The sequence below is a fragment of the Netta rufina genome, assembly GCF_964035555.1.
Source record: "Netta rufina genome assembly, chromosome: 9".
Classification (NCBI taxonomy): Eukaryota; Metazoa; Chordata; class Aves; order Anseriformes; family Anatidae; genus Netta; species Netta rufina.
The window spans coordinates 16,890,024-16,903,295 of NC_140132.1; the positions used below are offsets into that span (position 1 = coordinate 16,890,024).

At 45.5% G+C, this 13,272-nt stretch overlaps 1 protein-coding gene across 1 annotated transcript in view; it reads left to right on the forward strand.

The window, feature by feature from the left end:
* PSMD1 (proteasome 26S subunit, non-ATPase 1) overlaps positions 1-10,133 on the forward strand; it is a 71,246-nt gene extending 61,113 nt beyond the window's left edge. The window contains exons 20-25 of the mRNA XM_084291991.1: positions 1,047-1,216; positions 2,907-2,999; positions 4,597-4,689; positions 6,372-6,518; positions 8,919-9,073; positions 9,914-10,133. Coding sequence (XP_084148117.1) covers positions 1,047-1,216; positions 2,907-2,999; positions 4,597-4,689; positions 6,372-6,518; positions 8,919-9,065 — 650 coding nt within the window. The 3' untranslated portion in view covers positions 9,066-9,073; positions 9,914-10,133. The remainder of the gene's footprint in view (positions 1-1,046; positions 1,217-2,906; positions 3,000-4,596; positions 4,690-6,371; positions 6,519-8,918; positions 9,074-9,913) is intronic.
* Positions 10,134-13,272: the final 3,139 nt, after the last annotated feature.

The following is a 13,272-nucleotide window of genomic DNA, read 5'->3' on the forward strand; positions in this document are numbered from 1 at the left end:
AAAACGAGATTACTGCCTCGTTCAGGGCTTTCATTAGTTGTGGGAGCAAAAATTATTTTTGATTTCTTTAAGACGCAGACGGCACAATTGCTGCCTGGCCCCGCTACAGATCGCTGCTTATGCATGGCAGAGGAATGCTCCTCCAGTTTGGGATTTGCAGCTCTGAAGTGCCCTGAGTTAGGACAGAATGGGGGTTTGTATTTTAACCGAGTTAACCTCCCTGCACCTGGTCATGGCAGCGGTAATGGACTTGCCTGGTGCCCTCTTCAACTCAATTCACTGTGTTCATCAGAAAGCCGAAGATCAGATTAACACTTTCTCGCTCTGTCTGCAAGCCCAATCTTTCAATTTGGTCTCTAGCTGGATGTTTCTGCACTACATCAACATATGGAGTTGTTTTGGTCTCTGCTTTGCAAGTACAAACCTAGGACTTGGGTTGTCTGGCAGAGATTTAATTTTGTTGCAAAGACTGCAGGAGCTTGTCTCTTTGCTGCACAGATTGATCACCTCCAGAAGCAACTTCTGAAGTTGCTGCTGTTTACATTTTTTTCTTCTGAGATGGTGTAGGATAAAAATGCAGGCGTATTTCTTCTGAATAATAGGCAGCTTAGGGAGGCAGACAGAGAGAAACGTTTATGTATAAGTGCCTTATGTGTGCTGCTTTCTTTGTGATTCCTGCCTTGTGGCTCATTGATACGCTATGTTTTGAAACTGGTTATAGCTAAGGACTGCCTTTTTTATTCCGTCTCTCCCCACCTCTGATCTGTACTTCTGCTTTAACTGTCTCCTGGCAAAATGAGCAGGAAAGGGCTGTAATCATTGATTGCATACGGGTAACATCTAGCAGATATATAGAGCTAGACAGAGGTGGTTACACTGCTCACGAGTTTCACTGTGAAAGGTGAGAACAGAGGAGAAAGCTGACAGCATTGTGGTCTGGCTTGCGCTTGTAGCCCCCTTGACAGCATCTGTTTTAAAGATGCATCACTCAGGAATCCTTGTGGAGTTACCCAAGAATTCATTAATCCATTTGTGATTCCTTGCAGGGGGCCATAACGTAACTATTTCGCTGCAGTCAAGGACAGGACACACTCACATGCCTTCCGTGGTGGGAGTTCTGGTCTTCACCCAGTTCTGGTTCTGGTTCCCCCTGTCTCACTTCTTGTCACTGGCTTTCACCCCAACCTGTGTCATCGGCCTTAACAAGGATCTTAAGGTATGTAATGAATGGAGGAAAAAAGGCAATGATAGCTGTGTGAGAGACCTGAGTGACATGCCTGCTTGCTTTTGTTGGTTTTCTTAGAGTGCCTCCAGCTTGTATGCACCAGAAATGGTGCTAACTGGAAGAAGTCTGAAAAGCAGGCTTTAATTGCAGGGCTGGCAGAGGACTAGGGACAAGAGAGATGTGAATAGCAAACTTTGTCTCCTTTACTTCAAAGTAAATTAGGAAGAATGGAATTCTATTCAGTATGTGTGGGCAGAGACCACCCTGCTATCACTCCAGAAGATCAAAATTACTTTTTAAAAAAAAAACAAACAACTGTTCTTAAGCCACCCTCAAATGAATCATGTAATACTCTTCCCTATGGCAGGTAGCAGTGGAAAAAGGGGATTTTTTTTTTCAGTTCCTGAGGGAGTAAACATTAAACCACTGTCCTGGGTACTGCACTTGCCTTGCACATTTGTTCCTCCAGCTGATCAGTCGTGGTATGGCCCCTGTGAGCTGTATGCCATGCTGGGTCTCCCGTGCTGGAGAGCTGAGCTAGTAACTTCCACAAAAAAGCTTCAGAATACACATCCCCCTCCTGTCACTGCTGCAGGGTTATTCTGTGATGCACAGAGCATGGATAGGGCTGTGCTGGTCTTCAGAAGCCCCCTGTGGGATGGAGCCAGCTTGCAGGATTGCAGACCCTAGACCAAAAGCTTACAGCTGTAGGGTGCACTTCTCCACCTGTCTTGGGTTTAGCATTCAGTCTATACACAGCTCAAAATTACTGCTCTGTTTGAAGAAAGGCTTGCATTTAAAATGCCATTTTCTCCTCTCTGTCTTGAATACATCAAACAAATTGCATTGCAGCTTTGTCAGTGCACCTCTGCAGAGGTGATAGGCTCAGCACCTTTCTGCCTGCTTGGCTGCACTGCCATTTTGTCTCCTCTCCCCATCACTTAGAGTTTCCAGCAGGCCCAAATGGCATATTTATGTGGCTAATATGTGTGTTATATTGTTATATAACTTGGCCTGAATACTAAAGCCAGCTAGGAGCTGGATGTATATTCCAGGCAGCACCACACCCACCTTGCTTCCTCAGAGCACTCCCTGGTCTCTCTTTGCTCCATGACGTGTTTTGAAGGAAGAGACAGGAGAAATTAATTTAGCCTAAGAATTCAGATGGGCTATCAGGAGGTGCTTTCTGGCCTTGCTTATATAGACAAGTGTAAGACAATATGTGAAATTGGTTACCCACCCCCAAAACAGACTGTCCTTTTGCAAGAGGTGAGCGTCAGGCAGCGCTTGGTTGGCCTAGCATGCACTGACAGATCTCCACTTAGATCTTAAACCAATTTTGTGTTAATAAGAGCAGGCACAGCAACAACATTAAAACCACAAAAGCATTGAAACAATGAAAACAAAGCATGGTGTGAATAGCATGGAGTGTATGGAGAAGGCTAGGAGAGCTTGCCAGAGTCAGATTATAGAATAATTAAATAACATTGTTCTAGTTGAACCGTTGCCACTGATAACAGTTTCTCTGCTTCCGGAGGGGGAGTAGGGGAAGCTCGTATTCTTTAGAGGATCTGTGTTTGTCTCTGCTGGAAGGAAAATGAAGCTAAAGTAATTATTATGCTGTGGACTTTTTCCTCTGCTTTTCTTGTCTCTAACGATTTTTTTTAACTGTTTTTCTTAGATGCCAAAAGTCCAATACAAGTCCAACTGTAAGCCGTCCACATTTGCCTACCCCCCACCTCTGGAGGTTCCAAAGGAAAAGGAGAAAGAGAAGGTATTTGGGCTAGCTTTCCATGTGGTGAAGACCACCCCATTCTCCCTCCTAGTATAAACATTGACTTTGGTGGCACTAACAGGGTACTTGGAGAACAGGAGAAAAATTGGCAGGCGCTATTGTCTCTGAAGGAGAATTCTAGCTATTTTTTCCTGCTGAGCCTGGGACCGTTGCTGATCATGGCATAGAGCTGCTGTGCTACCGAGTCACTGGAACTTCCCTTATCTCCAGTGATCAAGCAGAAGCACTGTTTAACACTTTTTTTTTCCATGCCCTGCTGATTTGTGTCTCATTTTTGTGCAGCACCTAAAACAACAGCGTCCTTGTCTGTGGCTTGGGCCCCAAAGTGCTGCTGCAGTGCAAACGCTGAACATATTAGGTTGGACAGATCTTAAATAGTTCCATATGGAAGGACAGAACTGTACCTGGTCTCAGGGTAGTACAACCGTGTGCTAGGATGTGAGTTATTGGGCCCATGGATTGCAAAAAGGTAAGCGTGGAACTGAGAACATGTAGGTGTAGAAAGGGAACAGATGAAATCAGATGGCTGGCAGGCAACAGTGGAAGTGATTTGTCTCCTGGCATAAGATGGTAAGAGCTGCTGAGCAGACCACAGCAGCAGGCAAAGCAGCCCTCAGGGAGCAATTGCAGCAGTGGAGACCTCAGGCATGTCACGCTGATGAATGGCGTTGTGTGAAAATTGTAAAACATTTTATCAGAATTGAATGATGGGCAGGAAATCAGTGCCACCAAGGAACCCAGAAATGAACTCTTAACAAAAGGCAAAGTTTACTGCTCATAGCTGCATTCTCGCCTTTGGAATAGGATATGAATTGGATAAATCTGTTTTTGTTTTAAACTTCCCTGGCCAAAATTAAAACATGCCACGAGGCTGCGTTCAGCCTAGAAAGCCTCACCAGCAGCATGACAAATGCAGTTGCTCCCTGTTCCTCTGAGGAAGTTACTGTCTTGTAGAGGCAGCTGCTGTGGATAGAGAAAGATGTGCTTACTCGAAGGGAGGAGACGTGCTGAATTCTTGTACTGAGCGTTGCTTCTGGGTACTTTGTGGCTCAGGAGTGCCAAAGCTCCATGTGGTCTCCTTCACAGGGTATTTTGTGTATCTGCTTCTTTAGGTCAGTGAAAAAGAGCTGTCTGGTTAGGAGAGTGGAATAGCTTTTCAGGTCATTCTGAAGAGAATCTATAGACGTGTTTCTTTATCATAGAAACTCTAGCAACAGATTATTTTTTTTTCCAATAACAAAAAATCCATTCTTTGCTCTGTTAAATAAAAATCTCATGTAGAGACCCAACCAGTAATTATTAATCTCTGAATTAGGAAATTCGTCCTTCTGCATGTGTGACTGTACCCAGTCTGTATGCATGGCATCTTTTGTCCCATCTGTACCTTTTATTTGCTTCGGTGGTGGAGTATTTGTCTGTTCAACATAGCAGTGCATAGGTAGAGGAATTGATCTCGTTGACAGCTGCACTGAGAACTAACCTAACAGTGGTTTCCCTTTGTTCCCCTGCTTGGGGAGCTGAAGCACAGCGTAGTGTTGCAGTCATACTGAATGCCTGCCTCCTCTGACATATCCAGGTTTCCACTGCCGTGCTGTCCATCACTGCAAAAGCCAAGAAGAAGGAAAAGGAGAAGGAGAAAGAGAAGAAGGAAGAGGAGAAGATGGAAGTGGTGGGTGTAAACTTTGAAACTTAAATGTCCTCTTCCCTCTGCCCTGTAAATGTAGAAGGTGTGTCATGAAAGCTGGCACCCACTTAACACTGTACCCAACACTGTGACCCGGATAATGAATTCTTGGTGGTTGCTGTAAGTTGGAAAATAGATGGCAGCTAAAATTCTTGATGTACTTTGACAAAGGACCCTGCCTTTTGTGCTTACATAACAGATGCAAATATGCCAAGAGTAACTGTAAGCTGAAAAGGTGTTATGCTGACCAGCTCAGTAGAAACTTTTCTAATTCCAGTTTAACATCTCTATGAGTTGTTAAGCAACATGGTCAGGGAGTTTTAAGAAGAAACACACAAATGGTATGCAAAGGGAGTGTGTCGTAAGATCAAAGGTGTATGTGTACAATAACTATGCAGACCTACTTAAATATTGGCCATGTTGTAGGTGCTGAACTTTCTGCAGTTGGTTTAGAAAATGAATCACCTCAGGTTCAAGGTAGAATCTCTGTTTTTTTTTTTTGTTCCTTTATCAATGTTCCCTTGTCATCAAACCATCAAACACTGCCTTTTCTTTGAATTATTCTTGCAGCACTATTGACTAAGCAAAATGTGCTGAACAGATGAACATTTCTTCCAAAATCATACACAACCTACAACTAAGTAAAGGTGTTGAGAGGAAGCATTGTATTGGAAGGGATTTACGTGTTGGGCTGAGGGATTCACATGTTGTATCTGTGTATGCTCCAACTGTCTGAAAAGTTTTCTTGGCTGAATCAAGCAGAAGAACGAGGATAGCAAAAAGGGAGCTTGCTGCCACCTGCTGTGTTTGAGTTCAGTGCTTTGCTATTGTCCAAATGTTTTAGAGGTATAATTGCTTTCCTGTTTTTCTCGTATGCCTATTAAGTGACTAGTAACCCACAGCTTCCAAGCGGTCTGCACAGCAGCAAACAGTCTCTGTGACAGAGATATTCCTGTTGCTGTTATAGGACATAACATGCATTTGGTGGTGTTTCTGATCGTTTCCTATTGGTTGTTTCCATCTTCTCTGCAGTGTTCTTTTTTTTTTTTTTTTTTTTTTTTGCAACATGCAGATGTCTCTGAGCAAGAGGAAAAATATGATCCACGTTCTTCTTAAGTATATAAATGATGCTGTATTTTTTTTCCTTCTGAGCTTTTGCCTCCAGCTGCTGAGTCAGTGGTAAAGGAGCATCTAACTGCATTTCCCTAGGGAGTCGCTGGAGTTGAGTCATTTTGGTTGAGCTGCTGTCGCTACCGGTAGTGTGAAATGCTAGTGATGGTTTTATGGCAGTGAAAAGACAAGGGTGGTTTGGGGCAATTTTTATGTGCTTAGTAATGATATTAAAGAATTTTAAGTTGTGAATAAAAGTGGAGAGTGAGTTTAAGAGGAAGTATTAGAAAGAGAAGCCAGAGGTAAAACCATTCTACTACCACGTCTTGCTGAACTTGCTTTCACCTGCAGTCAAGAGTGAGCCATTGCATTGATGAGGGTACTTAGATCCACACTGATTTTGCTGATGCCAGCTCATAGACACATCGTAGCTTGTTCCTCAGATGGTGAATGGCTTCTCACCATGCTCTGGAATTGCTCCCTGTGTGAAGAGTAATTATGGAAGGGTTAGAGACTACCATTAAAACAACGTTGATTTCCTCTTCCCCTCTCCACAGGATGAAACTGAAAAGAAGGATGAAAAAGAAAAGAAGAAAGAACCCGAACCCAACTTCCAGCTTCTGGATAACCCAGCAAGGGTCATGCCTGCTCAGCTCAAAGTTCTCACTATGACAGAGAGCTGCCGGTATCAGCCTTTCAAACCAGTAAGTGTCACATTACTAGTTCATGTGCTTGACTGAGCATTCCCTGTGCTGGGCTTATGTATAAGGACCCTGAAGCTCTATGTTTATGTGAGAATGCCACTCACATGTATTGCATCACTCTAATTTGTTTCAGGGACTTGCAACTTCACTGTTGTCATGTTTACTTTCTAATATCCCTCTCCTCAAATGATCGTGTACAGTTCTAGCTGGGGGAAAACCAGAGCTGCCACAAACCTTTTCACCATGTTGATGCTGCTTTATCTCTTTCTTCTACGTATGACACATGCTGTAACCTGGAAACCAGTTAGACACTCTGTGTTAATGACATTGCTGGGGACGTAGAGACTGAGACGTGGTATTTCCAATGAGCTGAAAAGTTGAACCAGCTCATTGTCAAAGCAGTAAAATAAATACATGGTGACGATCACCCATCATGTGCTGGAGCCTTATTATTCTGCAGTGGGGGTTGCCTATAGAGTTGTGAGTTTTTTCATTAAACAGATTTATTTGGTTGCACCTGACTTTAGAGGAGTGCCTTCATCTCCTGTTAACAAAGAGAAGAGCATGTAACTGCCAAATGGAGAACAAATTAGCATTAGCCCAAGGGATAACTAACTTTTCTGTGAGATGCTCCAACATATTGCAAATATAAGTTTTTTTCCTGGCCTCTGTATCTCCTGAATCATATTCTTCTGGCTTTTATTTTTGTCCAACAAATAACACTACATCCCCCTCTTGCAGTATTGTGCTTGGGAAAAACATGTGCAGAGTGGTTTTTTTGTGTGTTTTGTTTTGTTTTTTAACTGGGAAAATAGTTGGTTTTATTAAGTGGATTTCCTGGAATTCCATCAGCACATCAGAATCCACTTTACATCATCCCTGTTTGAGACATCTCTTAGCAAATCTATGTAGGGATCTTTCAGTTTCTAACCTCTAAAAAGAAGAGGCGGCCCAACTGGTATTTGGTTTGGGAACATCTGCTACGCAGTCCAGTAAGTGTCCACTCACACAGCCGAAACATGGATATTTGAAACTGCTTGCTGCTTGTTTCACTTTCAAAAGAAGCAGAGCCCTAGTACAGAGCTGTTTAGTGAAGGGAGTACAGTTTCCTCCCTTAACTCTCCCCAAAAAATTGGTTTTGAAGAGAACTGAATAGTGCACTTTTTTGCTGGAAGTAGGGTGTGTAACTAAGGAGTCTTGAAATGGAGCTGTTTGGGAGCTTTGCTCTACTTTGGGAAATGCCAGAATAAAAGGCCTCTTTGAGATGCTTGTTTATAGCCTGGAGTCCTGGTGTGGTCAACACTGATCCCAGCCAGGCATGACACAGCACTGCCTCTTCGCACCTCATGTTTCACTCCTTGAGACGCAGGGATTTACTTCAGCCTGCCAGGATGTTTGGTTGTGACCTTTGTAATTAATTCCACTTTGTTTTACGAGGTTCTGCTAATAGGATTCCTCAGTCAGTGGAAGCTGGTGATCAGATTAGTCTCTGTTTCAGATAGCCTCCTGGGAGGTGGCTACGGAGAGAAGCTTCACTAGGCTTTTTTGCCCTGAAAGGATGAGCCATATAAAGCTATTATAGTTCAATTAGTTTTTATGTGGAAAGTGCCAGACTGGGACTGGGGTAAAGCTGTGAATCCAGATGCCATTTTCTATCAAACTGAGGCTTAGATAATCGTAATATAAAAAGTAGTCTGGATAGGCTCCGTCTGCTCCATCCCCTTATCGGGCAGGGATCCATGTGGGTGTCAGATGCTTTGCTTTCTGAAACTTCCCCTTTTTCTGGGAAAGTCATACCTTTTGGCACAGAGCCAGTCAGCAGAGAATCAGCAGATACGGTGCTATTCCTGGCATGAAATGTTGGTGTGAAGGCCACCGTTGAGCAATCTTTGCTGTGACTCCTTTGTCTACGAGCAGTGAGGAGAAAGGAACTGCTTTTTGTTTCTTTTCCTAGATAGCACCGAATAATTCTTGAGGGGCTTTGCTTCCTCCTTTCCCCTTGCAGAGGCATGCTCGTGAATGGCTGGCGCCTCCACTAAGACTTTCAGAAGTCTGTGAGCATTTGGCCTAGATACTCAGTGAGCTTGTAATGCAGGGTGCAACCAAGTAAGGAAGTGTAAATTACCATTAATTACCATTTTTATTATTACCAATAAATTACCATTGAATTACCATTTGTCCCACTTCTCATGGCACCTGATTTTTGTCCCTGCCAGCACAGGGTTTCAGTTTGATGTAATTTGTAGCTACATCCTAAAGGCCCTTTTCTCCCTTTGGTGTCAGTTGAACATTCGTTCCTGCTTATGGGGAACCTGATTCATCTAGGATAACATCGTGGCCATAAGCACTCCACCACCAGGCAGCAAGCTGCTTCTAACGCTCACTGCACTTGTCTTGCAGCTTTCCATCGGGGGCATCATCATTCTGAAGGACACCAGTGAGGATATGGAGGAGCTGGTTGAACCTGTGGCAGCTCATGGTCCGAAGATAGAGGAAGAGGAGCAGGAACCTGAACCACCAGAGCCCTTTGAGTACATTGATGATTAAGACCTGAGGTATAATATAGTGTGCAGAGTCACCTTTATTAATCCCAGTGAAGCAAAAGCCTCTTTGGACCAACTGAAGCTGTTGCCAGCATCTGGCTGTCTTGTTTTAGCTCTTTGCTTCTGCATCAGATTCAGAAATACGTGCTCAGTATTAATTTAGAAGAATTGGGTAGCAGTAGAAGGGAAAGCCCGTGGTTCTGGATGAGGCCTTGACCCAGTCATACTGGATCTAGTCTCTAATTGCACAGGCTTGGCTACTTTTGAATAGAACCCTGCTGGGCAGAGTCTGAGCGGTGTATGGGGTCACAGGCAACAGCTGAGCTGGGAATACTCAGCTCATGAAGGACGGTCCCAGAGGAGCAAGTGGTTTATGTAAGAAAGCTGTCATCTACTTGACCTCAGTGTGGCAGGATTGGTCGAAAAAGACCTACTCTGCTCTCTCGGGTTGCCTTCTATTCCCAGAAGTTCTTAGCAGAATTTAGAGACAATTCAGTCATGGGCTCTACGGAGGGCTCAGAGAACATTACAAGGATCTTTGTAGAACTGTTCCAGGCAATGAATAGTGCAGTTCTCAGGTTCCTTGGTTAATGTGCCTGAACTGATGTGCAAGTTTCTCACTGAGAGGCAGAAATCCAGTTACTTTATTTCCAAATATGGGCTGGCATGTCCCAGTGCTCCCACGAGCAAAGATTATGCACTTGAATCAGTGGATGGGCAGGAAAACAAACTCCCTGCTAAAAACTGTAAGTGTTGCGTCAGTGGCAGGCTTGGGTGAATGTGTGGGGCCAACCACAAGAAGCCTTAGTTAAATATGTTTGCTTTTCTGGTTTCTCTCTCCCCTTTCTCCAGGATCATGTCCTCTAAAGAAGACACTATGCTTGGTATCGGAAAGACAGACATGAAGACCTTCCTATCGAGATCTGCTGTTCAGTGCATGCAGCCCCAATCTGTGCTGAGCTAAAGCTGATAGTCCGTGTTTTATGGTTGAAGAACAGATATATGCTATTTAGTGTACTCTTTCACAAAACCTTGTTTTCAAATAAATATATTAAAAATTCTTGACAGAAAACTTAGTGCTTGGGGGGGAAAGAGGGAAGCCTACCAATGTCCTCTTCTATTCATCTTAGGAATTAGACCCAAGTCATGCACATTCTTCCAGCAGAGCTCAACTGACTATTCCTCTGTAGCACACACTTAGGCTGACCTAAGCTAGTCTGTAGTCACTCACTACAGTCTGACCCAGCCACAGAACTGATGCTACAGAGACAGCAGCTCTCTACTTGCCACCATCTGTCTAGGTAAGGTCTGCTTCCAAATTACCTCTGTGATACTCGCTTTACAGTGATCTTCCCCCTTGCTCCTCCTGGTATTCCTGTGTCAGCGTGGGGCTGACAGAAGGGCTGTGGGTGTTAGTAGTGGAGAAACAGAGGCATGTTTCTCTTTGTTTCACAGAATCCCTTTTTTGTGGGCTTTCACCAAATACGAGCATTCTCTGATGTTAGCAGGCAGCTAGAAATACGTTACAGACCTCGATGGCGTGAATCCAGACATGCAAGCATCATTAGCCAAGGGGGAATTTGCAGTCAGGGGTATGCAATGAGCAGCAGTCAAAAGGAAAGAACGCAGCTCAAGCGTTCGCTGTGGGCCCAGCCAGACCCTCACCTGTTGGGCTGTAACACTTCACAGGTTGCATGGCCAGCGAGCCAGCCTGCAGCCCTGGTCGGCTGAAAGCCAACTGCTGGGCTATGCTGCGTGGCTTGAAACGGCATTTAAATGGAACGAGGGTTTTATTACATGGATGTGGGAATATCTTGCTCCATGTGAACATACCACAAGCTCATGTGCATCAGTAATAATGGAAGACAAATCTTGCATGTAGCACCCGGGAGTTTCTCCAGAAGATGGTTTATTTTGGTGGATGTTTCTATAGCGATCGAATAGTCCGCCTTTGTTCTCTGCAGAGCTTCAGCAGTACAGCGCAGAGCTATGGGCCTTGAAGCCAATTCTGAGTCCTAGGCTTCAATCAAAGTCCCTAAAGTTGAAATGTCTCAGTAGGGGTGCTGGCTAGAGCTCGCTGTAATTGTGATCCAGATCTGTTCTCCCATGCAGCAGAGCTGAAAATGAACCTGAAACAACTACAGACATCATTACTGTGGGTAAGACTTGGAAACAGGTAATCAGTGCTCCAGTCCCATGGTTGTTAGATGTCAGACCTAGCTATTGTGGAGCAAGAAGCAGAAGCTGGACAAATATGAATCTTGTGAGTCTCCCCACCGCTTTAATCCTTTCCCTTTGAGTGGGTGCATGTAACCTGTATTGCTGCTTGTTCTGCTGATGCCAACCGGCATGGAATTTGTGTTTTTCAAGCAATTTGTTAGTAATGCCTCATGCCACTTACAAAATACCGCAGAGGGGAGGGCAAGGGGAATTAAAAAAAATAATAATCATTTCAGGTCATTCAACAACCGGCTGGGTAGATAGGTATTGCTAGGAGAGCTCGAGTCCAAGTAGAAATGCTGGGAAAAGCTGGCTTAGAAAGGCCTGAAGGCCTTGATGCCTTGGCCATGCCGCGAACAGACAGCTTCTATTCATGGGAGTTTTTGCTGAGTCTTAAATACTTTAATGTATGCCAGGGTAGCCAATGTATTCCTTGTGCTTTCTGCAGGTTTGGTTCTCAGTGTGGCTGTGTAAATCTACACACACACACACACACACAGCAGTTCCCACTGAGCCATGTAATGCCTGGGGCACCATCCAGCAGACTTGATTCTTGTGTTCAATGTTTTTCTTGAGCCTGTGAAGTCCACTCCTGGAGCTTTCTTGGTACAAGTACAAGTAAAAACCAGATTGTCCCAAACTGATTTCTGAGCTGCTACTCTGGGGACATGTGGCAAGGTTACACTCAGGTGGCCAAATCTTCAGCAGAGCTTTTTGGTGGCTGTGGAATAAAAATGTCATGTGTGCTGGGGACCCCAGGAGGGAAATCTGGGAATTGGCCTGTTCACACTTCCCCAGCTCTGCACTTGCCGTGTCTTGTCTGTGCTGTGTAAAGACACATGGGAACTGCATGGATCGGGGTGACTGCAGAGATGCGTGCACAAAGACATCTGCTTTCTCTCTAGGGCTGCTCCGGAGAATGTCAGCAGCGCCGTGACAGTCCTGCCAAGGAGCCTGGGTGGTGGAGAGGAGCTGGATGAGTGCTGCTGGAGATGGCTACTGGTTATAGGGTGAAGCAGGTGAATTACCGGGTGCCCCAGCAGCATGCAGGAGGCTGCATCTGAAACCTGAGCGAGTCCCTCTGAGCTGAGGGGGAGCGGGAAGGGGCAGCTCTGTGGGATGGTGCACAGGGAAAGGTAAAGCTGCTCCTCTGGGTAGGACAAAGTTTTCCAGTGAGTTGACCTCTTGCTGGCGGGCTGATGATTGAGAAGTCACTCCTCTCTCAGCAGGAGGATGCACGGTGAGTGGCTTTCAGGGATTTCAGCCTGTCTGCACCTCTTTATTAGATCTTGATCCCCTTTTCAGTGTATGCTGAGGAGCCTGAGCAGCTTCCCTGGGGACTGGTGGGGCTGGGCACTGCAGGACCGGCTACGTGCTGTGCTCAAATGGAGGCAGCTGCTGCCTTTCCGATCTCTGGTTTTGGAGAACATGTGTGAGAAGCCTGAACGCTGCTTTAACGAATGTCCTTTAGCCCCAGTGACTCACTGGTGTGCTGATTCCTCAGGAAGTGCTCCTCTCCTGGGCCCACCTGGGAATGCTGTAGGGAAACCCACCCCTGGGGTGCTTGCCAGGGCCTTAATTGGCCCTAATGCTCCTGGGTTTGCCGCAGGGAGAGGCAGAGGTGGCAGGAAGCCTGCTTCTGTCCCTCCTGAGTAAAGGGCCTCGTCCCCCTGAACCCTGGTGACAAATCACTTCAGAAAGCGTGCCGCTTCTGACAGGTCCCAGGAGGCCCTGGCCATGTCCTTAGTCCCATTTTTTCTGTCTAACTCGGATTAAAAACCTTTGGGGCACTATGCTGGGGCCTGGGGTGGGGATGGAGATGCTGGCGGCTCCCAGGAGGGGCTGTTTGGGGATGGGGCCGGCAGCATCTCTCTGTCTGGACTCTCCCCATGGTGGCGGTGCCGCCCTCCCTATCTCTCCCCTCCCTTCCAGGGCCAGGCCAAGCTCTTCCTCCTCGCCAATTCCTGCCGAGGTTGGGCGCTGCTGATAAC